We start from the raw sequence: 19,593 nt of genomic DNA on the forward strand, positions 1-19,593 counted from the left end.
CACAACATTGTGCCAACTACGACCCGACAAGAAAGGCGCGGCATAACACCGCAGCGATAACATGCGGCGGATAATAGTCAGCGATATGGCTGAAAACTGAAGAACGGCGGCGTAGGACTCTATCGTTTGACTCGTTGCCACATGGTAGCCTTTAAATAACAACAACGTTCAACAGGCACAAACGTGTGCCCGTTTTCCTGAAATACCACAGGAATTGATGATATCTCGCGAACAAATGTGCTTTCTCAACAACATCTGGAAATATATTGCTAACAAATTATTTTCTGGTGCTCGAAAAATACCAGGTGGTTATATTAGAACCCCTTTTTCCATTATGTAATATATATTTTTTTACTTACCGACTTGAAGACAGTTCACCTTCTGACACGGTTTCTGTCTTCTGCTAGAGTAAGTAGGATGGTCCCGAGTCGTTATTTATGTCATCAATTGGTTATATCTATATAAAGAAGACAAACAAATCAAAGTACATATCTTATCTATCGATACACATGAACGTGTGATCTCTATCCGTATCCAGGACTTGAAAAGAAGGTTCAGTCCCGTTATGTCTTCAATAGTGGGCAGGACAGCATGCTAATGCCTGATAATAACTTGGACCATAGGAAAGAAAAATTGATTCTAAAAAAGCACAGGCAAAAAGACCTTCTACAATTGAGATGTAACAAACTATGTCGTAGGTTTTCCATGGTCTCTAGATAGTATGATAGAAAGAAGATATTCCTTACTGAACGCTTTAATTACTTTAGGCAAAACCGGAGCCTTATGTCAGCCGGTCACTTATAAAGGCAATCAAGCATGGAAAGTCCATTTTGTTTTGCTTGGAACTAGGGCCTGATAAGACGTTACAGTACACGTCACCTGTTCAATGTGCACTTTAATTCGGGTATCTAACAGTAAAATAAACAAGCGTTAACCCTTTAAAATACAAAGTTCAATAAAGGGGCTGGCTTTCACGTGGATTTGTCGTGAAGGTAATTTCCTATCACGTGTAATGTAATTCAAGCTTCCGAATGGGAACTTTTTTGTGCTAAAAATAACTGACTGAAAAACACGCGATAAAACCGAAAATAAAAGGGGAAATTCAGCACTAGAGCTTATTTGATTGAAGCTTTTCGTTTCTACAGCGTTAGCATCATGACCAGGCCCTGTGATGAGTGACAGCCTTACTAGGGATAGGTGGCAATTAATAGATGCTCATATTTCCCCCTTTCTTTTCCACAAAAAGAACAAGAGTCATTATCTATAGTAGATATTTTTATTCAGGTACATGTACAAGTAAAATATTCTGTACTAAAAGCATATATTTTATCTTACTGTCCAGAGCAGGCGTTTACTATTAGTACATGTATTTCAAATGACAATGTAGATTGGATTTTCTCATGAACTGATCAATGTTTGAAAAGCTGCCATTCCTATCTTTTTTTTCTTAAAAATATCTCACAATTTTTACTCCTTTTTAAACCAATCTTTATAGAGTACTGCCGTACAGCCTATTTTCATTTCTTCATTTTCCACAGTGACATATTTGTCATACTTTTACTACAGTTTTCAATGACATAAGAACATCTTTCCCAAAGGCATTTTTCAATGGTTGTTTGTAGTTGTACGCAATATGTTTCCCTGTGTCATTAATACCTTCTGTTTGGAGTATAGATAACCTGGATGGGGTATAAGATAAGATGAGATTTTATTCAGCCATTGATATATAAATTGAACTGCAATTCGGGTAAAGTGAATTACGTATAAAATAACAATATCATTTCTAAGATATAGTTGCTAAAAATTCTATTTTTCTTTTAAAAATAAGAGACAGCAAATGGGAGAAAACCGTTAAAACCTTTTGGGTCCTTAAAAAGTAAAAACTCTACAGATACTCGGTAAGAAATAAAAGAGACCGTGTGCAGGATGGGTACAGTCAGACATAATTTTCCTGTCTTTGTTTCTAGTCTTTCTGTATAAATGGTACTAATAGCGAGGAGATCAAGATCAATAATTTTGCTACATGTACTTGTCACCACATCTGAACGCTTGCGGTATTTTTCAGTGGCACCTCCATACCACACTGTGATTGCAATTAAATGTTAAAAGACTCTCAATTATGCACCTGTAAAAGTTCGATAAAATAATAACATTAGATGTTAAACCCTTCTACTTTCTTAAAAAAGTATATCTTTTGTCTTGCTTTTTTAAAAACTGTTTGTCTATGTGGTCCTCCCGTGTCAGTGAGCTGTTGAATTCGACACCAAGCAGTCTAAGATCGGTAACTTGTTTACTGCAGTACCATTGATGTGAACGGGCTCTTTTAAATTTCTTTTCTTTCTGAAGTCAACCACCATTCCCTTAGTCTTACATACAGTAACAGAATGGTGTACAATACACCATTGTACAAATGTACAACTGAGTTGATGATTCTCCTATGTATACCAGATCTCGTTATTATCACTTATTAAACCAATTAAAGTTGTACCATCGGCAAACTTCACAATGCGATTACTTTCATGGGACGAATCACAATCAAACGTGAACAAGCTATAAAAAGCATGGTCATAGTACACAATCCTTAGGCGTGCCTGTATTTAAAACCACAGTATCAGAAAGGGTTTTACCCACTTTCACAGCCTGACTTCTGTCTAATAAAAAAATCTAAGATCCAATTGCATAAAAATATAGGATATTCCAGGTCATTAAAAATCTTAAAATAAAGATTTTGTGGAATCATAGTCTTAATTATCTTCTTAATTATATTAAGTCATGGACTTCTGTCATCTGCACAAAATCAACAAGTACCAAAATCAACTAGTCTACACAGACACATTTTGCAAATCATTTCTAAAACCTTTCGTTGGAGGCGTTGAAAGAGGTAATGTGATTCTCAATAAATCTTTTTAAGAACGCTGTGTAATTGTATCAGTCTGGAGTGTCTACATACATAGATCATTTGACAATTAATAATAATAATAATAATAATAATAATAATAATAATAATAGTCTAAAATCCACACATCTTCAACAGATTTAAGAATGTAAAATATATATATTTTATACAATCTTCTTTACTCCTCTGTAATAAAAGAAAGAATATCCCACATGAAACTTCTGATAGAATTTTGCCAACTTACACATATTTCATTCGGGACGTGCAGATAATTCCGTGCCTCATTGTCAACTGACTCACAACTAAGATAAAAAAACCAAAATGTTTGTAGCTTCAATACTCTCCCTATCTCTCAAATATGGATTGTTTCAAGTGGCGTAAAGCTGATCTATAACAAATTCATTGACATTAGCATTTGCACAATTCTCGTGTTATCATTTTTGGAATTTATTTTGGATTCCATCTTTGATGTATTGCCATGTCCTCCCCATGGACTTGAAACGTGCCTCTATCCCTTTCATTTCTCTTCTGATTTGGCTGCATTGCTGCTCTCCTCCATTCCTTGTTTGTTCCTCTCAGATCTCTCACGGGTTTCTCTCATAAACATTTCTTCCAATGAAGGGGCTTGGATTGATAGAGGACGCCCACCCTGGGAAGTTCTGGCATGGCCAAATTGAAACATGAAGTTTGGAGGTTTGAAAAGAGGTAATCCGGCGTTTCCAACAGCCCACTGGGGTTGATTGCTCCTAAAACCACAGGAAGTGACGTTTTTGGATTCATCGTCAGGCGTGCTTTTGGTAGAGGCCAACGACCCAAATGGACGACGTGCATCCGGTGGCGCTTCGTCTTTCGGATTACCGGCGGCGTACGAATTTTCGATTTGTCTGCTCGCTGAGTGTTCAGATGCTGTGGACATCGTCGTGGTATGTCTTGGGTCAACTGTTCCACTGCCTAGCGCAAGTATGCTACTTGCGCAATCGGTAACTGCATCCCACATTCTTTTCAGGGTTTCAGGGTTATCCATTATCCAATTCATGATGCGAATTACGCGCCCTTTATAACATATAAACGTACATAAGAATACCGTATGATAATTTTTGCAAGAGTTATTAAAATAATTTCGTTCATGATAATCAACTGCATTTGGCATATCGATATATAGTGGTCATTGCTAGCTTGTTTTTATCCAGTTTGAAGCAAAAATACGGATCAAAGCATGGAAATGTATGTATGGAAAAGAAAAGAGTGTGGGTGTGACGATTCCAAGTAATATCATTGGCCCTTATCAATACAGAACTAATAACAAAACCCTGTCTGTTTAAAGGCCACGTGATTGAAGAGAAACGAGCAATAAGCCAATTATGGCATCGTTTTTAATCAGCAAGAAGGGAGATACTGCTCAAATATCATTTTAAAGGTGTTTTTTATTCCCACATGTTTACGTCATACACACGGACGTATAATTTACTCTTAAAGGATTGCAGAATGCATGTAGGTAAAAACAAAGCGATTTCAAAGGCTGTTTTTATATAAACATGTTAATATGCAATTGAAGAACACAGTGGTTGTGGACGTATCCGTCATGTTGAAACATAGTTGTAAGATTCTGGGAAATTTTGCAAGTTTTCATGAAAATTTGTGAGTGTGACACAATTAATCAAGTAGGCTATACTCCAGTAGATAGCAAACTTATTATTGCTGCAGTACTTTTTTGTTATTAGTTTGTCAACATTTGTAAGATATGGTGATAAATAACCGAGGAATCACATGCATTCGGTAAGATCCGAGTTTGGTGTCAGCACACGATATTTATACACCTTGCAGGATTTTTGAGTTAATGGATCTTTCGACTGAAGCTTGTTGATGGTAGACTTTTTATTAAACCCAACTATATAAAGCATGGAGTGAAATTTGTTGTTTAGATTGTTACGTCGTAGTTTTTACAACAAACCAGACTTATCGGCTTTGAATTAGGCATTTCCTGCTGTCACGTATTTGGCTCATATCTATGCCTACTTTCATTAGAATTTTAGTATTTTAGATAACAAAAATTATGGTGCTAAACACACATGTGCAACTATTTTTTTCACAACAGCCGTTTAGGTTGGTAAAATGACGATTTTCAAAATGGCAGACAAAAAGCCCTAACTAGCGTTTCAACACCGATAATCAAAGGACCCGTAGTTTGTTATATGCCCTTTCTCATGTTTTTAGGATTGTAAAATTATTTTTCTCATGTTAAGACTGTCATTGTCACATTTTAAATGGAGTTTGGTTATTGGTTATCTTATTGGTTAATAGTTTACTGTCAAGCTTGACGAAAGAGCTAGATCTCAGTCAGTCAAAACGAGTGGTGATAAGATATTGATGAAATGCAAGTTGCCTTCTCGTCTCTCGCCGACGATCTCCCTCTGACGATATTTAAATTGCCTTCTCGTTTCACTCGGATCCATAAATATCTCCTTCTGACGATATTCTGCTGATGAAGTCACTAAAACGAATATGAACATTACCTTTTGGTGTCGCTCTGAACGTTAACGATATTCCGCTGACGATAGGAAAATTGCCTCTTCATCTCGTTTGGATCGCCGTGCAATGAAACCGTATGCGGTTTCCGTGCAATTTTTATGACATCGCAAGTGGCTACGGCTCCGGCAATAACCTTTACATAACCGGAACATGCTTTTGCCGTGCCTGAATTGTCGCTAATATGAGCTTAAGGATATGAAAGAAAAATTCGGTTTGTTGGCTGAAACTGATCATACCGAGTCCGTTCAGTTTCAGTGCAGTTGCTGCACGCCTTCCGTGCGACTTTCTTGAAGATAAACACGATGTCGGCGCATATTCCTAGCATTTTAGCACCCATGTGGTGAGAATAAGGAAACACACAACTTAGAATTTGTGCATGTGAATTAAAATACACACACTGGACAATAGAAGTGTCACCCTAACTGAACCAATACCATGGGGGAGATAAATGACTGTGGAGTGATATGATCCTGGTATCATTTTATTAACATCAAATTTCACAAAAAAATCACAAAATGAGAACAAAATATACATTCTACCAAAATATGCAGTTTCAAGTCTAAAATTAGGATTAGTGGCATAGCCACGTGACCTAATAATAGGTGCCAGTCTACGAGGCAAGGATTCATATAATTGTCTGATGCGTTCAGGGCTTATGCTGGCCCAAGCATGAAACACTGAATATAACAGAGTTTCTCTACTGGTTAGACGGGCATTTGTCAAAAGTTTTGACATATCATTCCCGCTTTATGTTTTGGAGGTCATTCTGTTTTTTTCGGTAACATGTTAGGATGTATTCTTGTACTCTGCTGTGTTCTTCTGACAGGAAACACATTCAAAAGAGCTACAAATAAAGTATATCTGTCGGCTTTCTATTTTTCCTCAATAATTGACGGCCATATTGAAAAATGTTCAATGCATCGGAAGTAGCAATCAAGCTAATTTTACCTTTCTAGCCCTAAAGCATGCATTTCTGCAATAAAAATTCACGGGAAAGAAACATTGCAGGGTGGATATTCTGTATTGTGTAATATGACCCAGTGACGTCATCGTTTTTAAAATATATTTATGATATCTTAATTAGCGCTCGTCTTGGTGAAATATGAACGCACATAAAATACTAAGAAAGCATATTAAAGAAAGCTGCTCATCCGGGTTCTTGTGAATTTGGGAGTTGCCCCCCCCCCCCCCCCCCCAATCCAAAATTGAAAAAAAAAAAAAACACTCAATTGTCATTTATTGTGGAAAGTTTCATGCTTTTATCCACTTTTGCACAATTCTGGATATAATTTGGACCTAGCCGCCTGACTATACATATATAGGATGGATCTCAATGTCAACTCACAAAACGTTGAATCTTATTTATAAGAAAACGTGGAAAAGTTGCATAAGAAGGAGGCAACCATTAAATAGTTTATTGTGACAATCATTCAACACATGAGACGAGGCTGCCACTGCCACTCGACATTCGACAATGTTGACACAATGATCTTTACTCCAAATACTAATATACCACTTTTGAAATATTGAGAATCAATACGTGTCAGGTTTCAAAAATAAATGACAAACTATGAAGAAACTTAAATGGATAAAGAAAAAAAAAACATTTAGCTGCATTCAAATGAACGTTTACAAAGCTGTTAAGTGGTCAATCCAACTGTATTTTATTATAACATCTCTGGACATGTGTTGACAAAGGTACATGAAGTAAGGGATTTAGGAGCTACCATTAACAGCGAGCTGACTTCTAATTCACATATAAATAACACTGTTAAGTGTGCAAATCAGACATGGGCAACTATTAGGAGTGTGTCTGACAGAAATAGGAACCCAAGGTTAATGCAGCCTCTTTTTGATTCTTTAGTACGTTCAAAGCTTGTGTTTAATTCTGTATCTTGGGATCACATAACAAAAGAAAACTTAATAAAATTAGAAAGGGTGCAGCGATCTGCCACAAGACATTCTGGTTAACCAGATGAATTATAAAGACAGACTGATTGCTTTAAACATACTGCCTTTAGCTAATAGAAGAGAAATTTTAGACGTTGCCTTCTTGCATAGTTGTTTTATTGGCATGCCTGACCCTAATCATACGAAGTATTTGTATTTTAGAGAAGGAAGGGGAGATCACCTTATCATCCATAGTGCCAACTTCTGTAGAACCGAAACGTTTTGCCGGTCTCGGTCTTATTTTAATCGTGTTGTTCCCATCTGGAACGCCCTTCCCATTTGCACGTTATTGTTAATCGAAGTTGCCCAAAATTTACTGTATGGGACGCCCGCATGTGCGCTTAACTGTTTGTCATGTACACCATTTAGACATATATTTGACACGACTGTTTGAGTCCAAGGGCACTTGGATCGATCAAATCCGGACTGTGCCCACTGCTTGTTTACCCGCGTAATGAAACAAGCCAATAATGCACTGGAACAAACTTCAGTGCAAGCGCACTGTTACCTATAAGATGAGACGAGACTGAAAATCAAAACAGACATGATTTTCAAAAGCAAAATGATGTCATAAAAATTTAAATACACAAGGAAAATAAATAAGACTAAAAAAAAAAAAAAAAAAAAAAGACAGACAGACAAACAAACAATCAACACGTCAATCCACACGCCGATAGTAACTGTCGTGTTGATTCCTTACTACTGGTGTCCATTCATGGGTCATTGATTCTTTAGGCAAACCACTTTGGGCACAATTTTATTTTTACATTATTTTAATGTGATGTCGTACTATTATTTGTAGGTTGTGCAGTGGTTCCAATGCCGCATAATACAAAGGCTCCTGCCTGTTAAATCATATTAAAAAACTATAGGGCTTGAGAATAATGACGTCTGTTCTCTTTGTGGTATTGCCAAGGAAGACGTTTCGCATACTTTCTTTCACTGCGCGTATACTTATTAAGAATATCTGGGAAGAACTGAAATCTTGCATCTTTAACAGAACGAATAAAAACATTACCTTTAATGGAAAATGTATCCTTTTCGGCTATCCAACAAACCCCAACAGCCCAATTCATTTTATTATTCTTTGTACGAAATTTTATATTTACAAAAGTTTCAAAAAGAAGAATGCATGCGTCTTTCTTCACACACCAATTTTCAATAGAAAGATTCAATGTATTAAAAAAGGTATTTTTAACAAACTTTAAAAAAATGGGAAAATTGGTCAAACATGTTTGAATTTAATTAGTATGCACCTGTTTCAGCAAAATAATATATTGCGCTTTTTTTTCTTGTTTCCTCATCTATGGTATGTTTAGTCGAATACATTGTGGTACCGATCTTTTTTTTTGCCTGTTGTTCATGAGACTATGAACGTATATTCGTGTGTGAGAGAGAGAGAGAGAGAGAGAGAGAGTGTGTGACAGAGTGAGTGCATTTACTAAACGTATTAATATGTACTTTCCTGGACTGAAATATATCAATAACAAATTATTTGTAGATTTATTTATTCTGCTCTTTTAAAGTTCTTGTATATAATCTTGTACTCAATAAATCATTAAAAAAAAAAAAAAAAAAAAAATCAAATCAAGTTTTGCGCGCGGCCATTTTGGTAGTTCAGGTAACTTCACAGAGTACTCAGTGAAATCGATACATGAACATTCCTTTGGTGTGTGTAAAATGCAACTAAAGCATATACTATATCGTCAATTTTCTTAGTATAATACTCAACAGGCCATTATATAAACATATGTTAATATTACCTATAACTAGGCGTCTGTTTCCCGCCACTTTATCATAGAGTGAATTTGACCCTTTTTTAAAACGAGACAAGATCTACTAATTTTCTAAATAACCACCTTTTGGTCCGGTTGTGCAGAGCCTGACAGATGACCAACGTCGCTTTGGCATTATGCCGTACCCTTTGCCCCGCCCGTTAACACACATCGGGTAAAATACCTCCATCCGTTTCTTTTCCATACTCAAACTTCCATGGATCAAAGTTACTTCAACTATTCATTTTCAGATTCAAGGGCAGTAGTGGTTGCAGCAAGGAGAGAAATGGCAAACACTCACCTTCAGCTTCATCAGACCCTCTCTTGTCCAAAGTGGACTTCAAGGTGGAAATCGTTTCCTCCAGGTAGTTTTTTGTTTTATCGTGCTCTTCTTTTAGGTCCTGTATTGAGTTTTTTAAAAGCTGGGCTTGGGTCTTCAATCCAATCTTCATAAGCTCTTCGTGCTCTGCTTGCCTCTTTGCATGTAAACTTTCGTAACCGGCTACAATTCCTTGCAGCTTCTTCTCAAACTCGTCTTTAAGCATGGTCATATTGTTCTGCATGGTGAGATCAACATCTACTAGTTGTTGTGTCAACATTTCTATTTTGCGGTTCCCTTTGGCAGCTTCAGCAGCTTGTCTTTTGGCTTCTTCTTGTAGTGCAGCATTTTCCCTGTCTATTTTAGTCATTGCCTAAATAAATTATTTACATTATTATTTACAAGTATATACATGTGTATACATGAATTTAGCAATAATAATTGTTTCTTTCACCTTCACTGTATTACACAAGGTGCGTTTTCTTAAGTATATTTTTCAAACGTCGTAAACTAGCAAGTATTAGTGGACCATATCGGGTTATGAACTTTCTTCTTTCCGCTCTACAGAGACGTGACAATTACTACCGAGAATAGACGGGGTCTAATCTTGCCTTGTCTCCAGCCAAAATGGCCTCCCTTTGATCTTGTTTGCCGGCAAGGAATTTTTCCAACATCTCCTCCGCTGCTGGGCCCTTTCCTTTAGATTTTTTAAACTTCGTCACAATGGTGTCTATCTCTTCCTTATATTTCTCATACCCGCCAGGGACGCCGAAGGCTGCCTCGTCTAGCTTTGGCTTCAGTGACTCCTGTACAAGGGCTTTTAAAAGGACGTCGCACTTTTGGGCAGATGCCTGCCAATTTCTTTCTGTGAAGACTCGATAGCAGTTGTTCAGTGTTGCCTACAATTGTTAAACAGTAGATGAATTCATTGCATTTCAACAGATTATGGGGAAAATGCTTTTTTTATGCATGTGACCCTTGGGTGAACGAGGGAACGAAGCGATGGAAGGCAACCGTTAATTATTACCGAACTGTCACCACCATCTATCGGTGCTTATGACACAAGACGAAAGCAAGCTTTTAGAGAGAAACGGTTAACAGAGGGTAAATTCGGCGAAATTTCGTGATAAATATTGAAGATTCAAGTGCCAGTGGAGGGCCTTTCCATTGGATCTCACCTGCAGTTTCTGCGCATACTGGCCTTCAGAGTCGAGCATGGCATTTGCGTAGTACAGCTTCACAGCGGAGTCTAATGCTGATATATGTTTCTCAGAGAGAACCCCAATGTCAACCGGCAGAGCCTTTCCCAAGGCGTTGTCCATCTCTCCCATGTATGCATCCGAGGCCAGGTCAATCGCCAGTTCACATTCCTTTCTTCCCATCACGGTCACTGCGCTCTGGACACATGGCACTGCCCCGTCATTGATGGCGCCTACATAGGACTGGGCTAACTGAAGTAATCCTATGGCAAAAAGGAAATATAATGTACAATGAGAAATAGGTTAACCAAAATAAATTTTAATATAGTAGCACATGCCGATGACTTGAGAATGTGTGCACTTGTGTAATGTTCATGAAATAAATATATATGCAGATGCATTTAGCTACATGATTATCATTTTCATCTCTATACATAATTCATATACAGTGTACTTGTTAATCTATGCATTTTTATAGTAATTACTTTCACCAAGGAGTTTATGTTCTCTTTTTACATTTACAATAATAAAGGCACGTACCCCTGCCCCTTATATCGCAACCACCAGCTTTCATCTGCATATTCTGCCTCAAAATCCAGTTTTTGAAGTCTTCTGACTGCTGGATAAACTGGGGCTTTAGGTCTTCAGTATTCAGCGTGTCCAAGGTTTTTAACTTGGAATCCTCTTCAACAGGTCTGCACAGTGTAAAGCACTTCCTGCCTCTGAAAAACGAACCGATGCATTCTCTCGGAAAATTATTGTCACGGACGTTTTGACTGTGTCCTGGTTTGAGCTGCAGCGCCCTCTCGAGATATTCATCTGCTGTGCAAGGTTTACCATCAAGCTGAAGTTCTAGTGCGAAGTCACGGACTGCCCAAACAAAGAAGGGGAAAGAACTGTCGAAGTTTTCGCCGCTTTCTTCCTCTGCTGTGTCCTGCAGCTTGATATACTTCGTCAGTGATGTAATGAAACCAAAAAGTTGAGGAAAGTGGCTCTGAGTCATATTTCACTTTTATAGAGAACAAAAAAGTGAGATGTTGATTTAGAATACGGATAATATTAAATACTACCGACCAGATAAGTATATTTAGAAATGTTACCGAGTATAAAATAAAATAATTTCTTTTTCATGAATGACCACAAAGCTCTCTGAAAAATGCAACTGAAAAGTTCAAAACAAATTTTGTCTAGCCATACAAAGTTATCCTTTTTATAAATCATGAACGAAGACAATTATGTAAAAGATACTGAAGACTTCTTATGGCGTCATCACATATTGTTCCCATACTGTTATACACCAAGCAACTTGACAAAAGCACCGCTAACGCAAATATCTGGTTGTCATGATTTTTATCGCCTTTTTCAGGGTCAGACAATCCTTCCGTGTCCAAAAGCACCAACCCTTGCTTTGCATCTAGTGGGTGTGGGCGGTACCATAACCAGATTCCCTTGGTTTTGGACTGGATCGTGCACCCTAAGGCAAAGCCATTGCTCTCGCCGAACAGTAAGTTCATCAAGTAGGACTTTCCTGTACGATACTTTCCTGTAATACCAATCACGCTCACAGGGGCATCGATATTTTGAAGAACTGCTATTGCATCTTCGCCGACTTCAAGCTTCCCATTTTCTGATGTCCCAATAAATAATACTGGCTTATCCATTGCTTCGGGTTCCTGGTGAAGAATTATAAATGATAACTGTTTTAACCAACGTTTGATTATTCCTACATGTATCTTTGCTTGCATAATGACAGCTATTTTCATATATAGGCGTCCATGCTGTATAGTTAACATATGTCGTAATTAAATGAACGATCAAGGTAGTTCATTAACTGTCAACTTGTTTGTTTTTTTTTTTCGTTGAAGGATTGTTGGAAATAATTATTAATGCCACACTAAACGAGTGAACTTAAATAAATGACTTATTGTTTCCAAAATAATTATTTTCTGACAATAGGGGACGCTGTTTGCCTGTAAGACGTTATCATTCGGTAAAACGTTGCAAGTCACCTTTGCTCCGAAGGACATTGCCTTAATATAAATGGTATGTTAACACAAAGTAGCACAGGCTGACTGCTGTGCGTTATTTGGTTAATACAACATACAAAGTTACTGATTTCTCAAGTCAATTGACACTTGCCGTTAGTTTATTGCACTGAGTACTAAGTTCATTTGGTGACATTTTCCCCATCATCATATAAGTGCACATCAAATATAAATTTGTTTCTCGACATTAAAAATTGTGCTTCGAGTTACTACCCTCAAAATTAATCTTCATTTTGCATCTAATGTTTCACATTACTGAGCCTCTTTTTCTTTTGTTTTTCTTTTTCATAAATCCACAGTAAATTACGTGTATACCAGCAGCTTTTAATTTTATTTCATTGTCTTGTACCTTTACCACATAAGATTGCATGCAACTATGTTTGGTGAATCTATAGGAACATTACAGGTAGAAGTTGGAATTAGCCTATCTCTATATGGAGTCATCACCCTGGTTCGTTATGTAAAATAGCATCTGGATTTGTACCTCCAAACAACAACGCTGGCCATGAATCGAATATATGCACCACCAATGGTAATCATTCCAGCAGGCATAGTCGCGTTGGATCAACGTTGAAAACAGTTTGATACGTTGAATTGCCGTTGATCTACCTAAATTCAACATAAAATCAACGTTGATCCAGCCACGTCAAAACACCGTCATAATGTGACGTTGACTCAACGTTGTGTTTTGGTCATCGTTGTATTTTGGTCATTGACACAACCTTGCAGTTATGGATTGTAATTTGAAATTATTGAAAACGTGATACTTTGTTTATCAATACTAAAACTAAATTGATCAAAATAATAACAAAAGGGTTTTAAAGTAAAAGTGACAGTTGTTTTGTGTCTTTAGTGAACTAGTGAATTTTCTTAACTTGTTATTCAGAAATACATTCCAATAAACTGAATTCCTTGCAAGGTCAGCTAACACTAGGATGAATAAGTAGCTGTAAGTGTGATGGAGTGAAGTCAATAAAGTTGACTGTTCTTGGTAACCTGTTATAGATAGACAGGTTGAGGTGACTTTGTTATATATATAAGAAAATAACTATATATTAATCTAAACCTTGGGAATTTTAACTTAAAGGCGCTATATTTATACCCAACATATATTTAGCCATCAAACATGTCCTTCTGCTAAACACATCCAGGCTAAAAGGGTGCACCATGCTTGGGTGCAAAACATGCTTAGGAGCTAAATGCGTTGAAAATTTCAGACAAAGCAGGCACTTGGATGTTTTTACAGTGTACGTTATAATTTGTGTACGTTGTAATTTCCGCCGAGTGGGGTTGATAAAACATTGTTTTCTGACGTTGATACAATGTTGTTATCTGAGGTTGACACAACTTTCAAATGCAATGTTTATCCAATGTCTTATCAACGTTATGGTTCAACGTTGTTTCAACGTTATGCTGTGTTTTGTCTGTACAACTGTACAGACAAAACACATATTTTCAAAAAAATATATCACCTCATGTTCAGTATATTTATTTGTATGATAGTAGAGATAATTAAGTACAGCATCAGTAAATTAAAACAAAACATCACGTACATCACGATTAGATAGAGGTGTTTATTGCATACATAGATTTCTCACCTAAAGGTTCACTGCTTTTGGTTTCTTAAAACAAGAGTATTAAGAAATCGACGTTTTTAAAATTTTAGACTGTGTGTGCGTGTGTGTTGGAGTTTGAACACAGTGTCCATCAGTAGACACTGATGAGGATTAAGGGCCCATCCCCATTAAAACTATTAGTCTACATAAATTTAATCATCTCTGTGGGGACTCTCACTGAATATAATCAGATTAAGAGCTCCAACCACCTGCTCCTGGCATTGGGTAGAATAGCAGGTTATATAGTGATTATACACCCATGTCGGGATCCATTGTTAATGCTCTCATTCAAGGCGTTTTATATTACTATGTGCCATTAATGTATTTTGCTTTGTAACAGTTAAATAATTAAGCCAAATGTGTCTTCAGCATAGATATATACACATGTAATTAGTTTACAAGTCAAGTTATAGACGCTTTTGTATTGGATCAAAGAAGGATATTAGATAAATAAGAGGCCATATGATTGATAATCCCCTCCAACGTGCTACAAATTCCTTTTTAGTCCATCTAAGTCTCTTTCACTTCAGGGTAATGTTAAAACATCCCTAAAAGAAAAAAACTCTCTCATCTCGATCTTCTCTCCAATCCTAACATACTGTTCAGAAATATGGGGACACTCTGTGTCAACTGAAAACTGCCATACATAACCTTCATATATAACGGGCGAATAAAGAGACTGGATTCATGGCGTGCTGACATTTTCTACTGATAACTATACTCAGAACGTTGTATTGCATTGTTTTATACATAGGCTCTGTCTTTAATGCATTAAAATGGACTACTGCCCCAGGAATAGTTATTCAGGCAGACAGCATTGGGTTCAAGACCTAATTGACCCCTATCAAAACAGACAATCGTGTCAATCGATGGCCGTCTGTGTTTGCCCCTTAACCACAATGGAAATTTGTGGAATGATAGTATTGGTTAAAATAAAAAAATATTGGATAAAACTTAAAAGCACATTGTTTGAATGAGCTGACTCATTCCCAGCTACTATATACCCATGTAGTGGGTCTAGTCAGATATCATGCAGTACAATCAATAATTGATAGAGAGGCAAGGTGTGACTCATGATAATTCAGTTAAAATAATAATAATAATAATAATAATAATAATAATAATAATAATACATTTTTCAGTCATTATATAATAAACCAGTTAAAAGCATAACAATTTGTTGTTCTACAAGAACAGAGAAGTTCTAAATATTCCACGGCAGTCAAGTCACACTGAGTCGATATCCCACCGCAAGAACAAACATTAAGTGAAATCATGATTGAAATACAGTTATCTGATGGATTATTTACCTGTGGTTTGCTGTCTGCCATTTTATCTCAGGTGGGTGTGCTCTCTTCTAATGCCGTGAAGTCTCACAGTTACATGTACTTGCTAGTTTCACTTTTGATGAATACTCTACAATGTTATGCTACTCCCTTAGAGTAGATTGACCTGAAAAAAAAAATACTAAAAAGATATACATGTATCAAAGTTCCCTGTACAGTGCATGTATATAGTTGAGCACTTGGGTAACCCCTTATTAGGCAAAATAAAGAATACAAGACTGTCACAATTGCAGAAAAGCGAAGATTTTTTGTCAAATATAGCAGAATTAACACTCGCAAACAATGGGAATCCACATTTGAAATGCGTAAAGAGTGGAAAATGTTTAGCGAAATTTGATAATACGGCGGATTATAAACCCAAAATGTCAGCACGGCCTCGAATATTGGGGTACGGAGTTGCTAGAACTATTAACTGTCAGATGGCATCGGCATTACCTTAAAGATGACAGTAGAATGAAGAGTCTGATTCATCGTATGCTGACCATATCCGTTGATAACTAAACTCAGCACGTTGCATAACATTGTTTTATACATCGTATAGGCATTGTCTGATAAAATGCATTAAAAAGGGGGAGACTGCATCGGGATTAAGGTAAGAGCTGATTGAGCCCTGTCAAAAGTGGCAGTCACGTCAAGGTTTGCCGTATGTGCTTGCCCCTTAAACACACATCGGAAATATGTGGAACCAAAGTATTGTTTCGGAATAAAACTTTGAAAGAGCTGACCCAACAAACATATACCCATACACATATCAATACAATTTTTATAGTGTATGCAGTCAATAATTGATAGGCCTATAGATTTCACCCGCACGAAGCAGTATCGAAGTAGCAAAGAAGCATTAACGCAGTAGTGGTGTGGAGCATATTTGCAGTAGAAATGCAGTATACATGTAGCCTACTGCAATTCTACTCCAAAAGGTACATAGATAAGTTGGGCGTAGTCAAACGAGATTTTATGGCGACAACAATCTCCAGAGTTTATCTACGCACATGCGCATTCTGCACATGCTCAATTCTACTTAGAGGGGTGGTCCCAATTGAGGCACATGTTGCTACTTATACCATGGGTCGTCACTGCCTGACCCACTAGCGGGGTCTCTTTGCAACCCCACAAACGAAATTTGTGCAAAATTGCTTGAAAATAATAACTTTTGCTGACTCGTCACTTCATTATTTTTAGGATGATGAGTCTTATTTAATATTTCATATTTAATTTTTATCCCTAAGGCCATAACATTTAATGCAGGCAACAATTTGCTACATTGTTATTATTGTTAAAATTATTAGGATAGTGAGTTTATATAATAAAAGCGGTCTTGTTGGGCCAAATCACGAACAACCGATAGTCTTTGTTGCCTTCTCTTTTGTTATGAATGGGACTATGCAAGTTTGTGGTACACTGGGATGGAGGAGACATAAAGGTTTGTACAGAGAGGAGCAATAATGCAGTAGATTAGCAGCATGATAGGAGCATGTTTCAAATATGCTAATTAGCTTCCAAATCGAAGCAGGTTTGAAGCATGTTTGCTGTATGATTGCAGTAGTCTACTGCGCTGGAGTATCTGCTGCGTTTTCGTGCGGGAAGGCTTGATTCATGATAATACAGTTTTAAATGACAACGCTTCTTTTTTGTCGGGTGAAATCAATGGGAAAATGAAAGGTGGCACTTGCACGATCTTTATTTTTTTGGTTTAATGAAAAGTTTGGTTTAACAACCCAGTTTACTTACTCGTGGTACCACATGCATCTATTATTTACATAAGTTTTGTTGTAGAGAGGGAGCACGACCTTACATTTTTGTCTCGCTTCGCTCGGCAAGTAAACCATGATAAACGAGGATAATATTTGTTAAAAACAAGGTTAAAAAACTTTAATCAGATCGAGTTCGTAACATGTTGCTTTATTTTTGATATCCTAGCTTGGATGCGTATCTCAGGAGAACAGAAAATAAAATATTGAAGAGGGTTGGTGCTAATACCGGTGTACACGTCTTAAAAGATAACTGAACCTTAAGCAGACTATGGCCAGATGGGTGGGGCAATGCATATTCAGATCACGTGGTTATCCATACAAACGGTTAATACTAACATAATTACAAGTGTTTGGAAAGGGCAAATCACTAGTTTGTAAACCTATAGTAAAGATACATACTTGACTTGAACACTTTTCAATAAAATACCGATTGAAGAACCTAAGGAATCTAGCTGTTGTTTACCTACAAGAATAATGCTGCAATTCTTTTGTCGCCCAAATGTAGTAAATAAACGCACTTGAATTATCCATAATATCTGGAAAGGTTTAGCTGTGCAAATAAGTTTTGTGCTTGAATCATCCAAAATCTAACCGTTTTGATGAAGGTTGTTATTTAAGCATAACTCTTTCCATTACATATAATATTTTATTACTTACCGTATTAAAGAGAGGATTTTTTAAGCTTCTCTTATTCACCTCCTGTCAGATTTCTATATTCTGCTAGACTAAGTCAACTAGCCAAGGACTAGCCCAAATAGATGCTTATCACACCAATTGGATATCCATATATGGAAAACTTTTTTGGTTCTTCGTGGAAAACACACTATTATTAAATCAAGCAAGTGTCATTGAGCATTAATATCTATCTGTGCTTGAAAAGAAGATAAGTGAGTCCCGTGATCCCTTTGACAGTGCATATGTCAGCATGCTGATATGGCGACATGCCGATTACACATGATAAAAACTGTATGTATATATACCCTGTGTCATCAAATGAAGAGTTTTTCAGTATACATGTATATCACGGGTATATTAACCAACGCTTAATCTATGAAATTATTCTTAACTTCATGACAAGAGTCAAACACGTCACTTAAGTTAATGAAAAAAGTCTCCTCTTGGAAAAACCTGACTTTTATCAAGACAAGCAATTATCAGTGCATATTTATCTGTATCGCTACAAATCTATAAAAAAATCTGAGAAACTGTACATTTTGCTCTTTTGCGTATTTTAAACATTTTAGTTTTTTGGAAAAAAAACAAGCTTTTCTTAGAAAAAACAGGCTTTTTTCAAGACAAACAATCATCAATGCATATTTATATGTTTCAGTGTACATTTATCAGTATCAGTATAATGACCTGAAAAGAAGTTAAGTGAATCCCGTGATGTCTTTGTTCGTGCACATGACACCATGCCGATTATACGTGATAATAACTGCACATATGTATATCCTGTATCATCAAGTTTTTTCCAGTATATATGATGGGTATATTAACCAACGCTGAAAATGTTATTTACTTAGATAATATGAGATCGCCATCTTTTTTCAGATGGTCGGGATCAGGTGCAAAAATTACCAACTACATGTATAAGCGGCTGTAGTAAATTCCTCAGAGAATTTCATCCCACACCGCGACTTGAAAAACGGTTATGGGTCATTGCTAAGCCATCTGTATCATCGGTTTTGTGACAAGTACAAATGTATCACAATAAAAATAAACTATAACTTCCAAAATATTCCATAGTTATACTCCCCCCCCACCCCCCCCCCCCCCCCCCCACCCCCGCACCCGGAGACTCTAGTGCTGCTGTGTCTTAAAATAAAACATACATGTGGGTGAATTATTTTGTTTCCAGTATTTCCTGCTAGACCATTATAGTGGGCAACTTAAAGCTATGGGAATTGATAAACATATCGTCAGGGATATGTACGTGGCTAGGGTTGGGGCCATCATTGTGGTTGGTGATTTTTCTTTTTCACTTGATTTTATAATTTCCATTGTCGTTAACTAACCTTATGTGCAACAGTAATTAATATGCTTGTTTTATATTATTAAACAAAGACACTGCACTTGGTAACTATAGGAATACTGAGTGCATGGGGGATGATTTTTCTATTGGATGCTATGACCTACATTAAAAGAAGAGGTCTGTTACTTAGTA

At 36.8% G+C, this 19,593-nt stretch overlaps 1 protein-coding gene across 1 annotated transcript; it reads right to left on the reverse strand.

Annotated features, from left to right (window-relative positions):
* Nucleotides 1-8,825: 8,825 nt before the first annotated feature.
* LOC106170458 (guanylate-binding protein 3-like) lies at nt 8,826-18,160 on the reverse strand. Its single transcript, XM_087007750.1, has 8 exons — nt 18,087-18,160; nt 15,640-15,781; nt 11,889-12,341; nt 11,209-11,662; nt 10,648-10,931; nt 10,081-10,368; nt 9,452-9,842; nt 8,826-8,845 (listed from the first exon to the last, which is right to left on the reverse strand). Exons 2-8 carry the CDS (start codon nt 15,658-15,660, stop codon nt 8,826-8,828), a joined length of 1,911 nt encoding a protein of 636 aa, XP_086863876.1. The 5' UTR covers nt 15,661-15,781; nt 18,087-18,160.
* Nucleotides 18,161-19,593: the final 1,433 nt, after the last annotated feature.

This window comes from Lingula anatina, chromosome 3, assembly GCF_051362555.1.
Source record: "Lingula anatina isolate TDL-2025a chromosome 3, LinAna3.0, whole genome shotgun sequence".
Taxonomy (NCBI): domain Eukaryota; kingdom Metazoa; phylum Brachiopoda; class Lingulata; order Lingulida; family Lingulidae; genus Lingula; species Lingula anatina.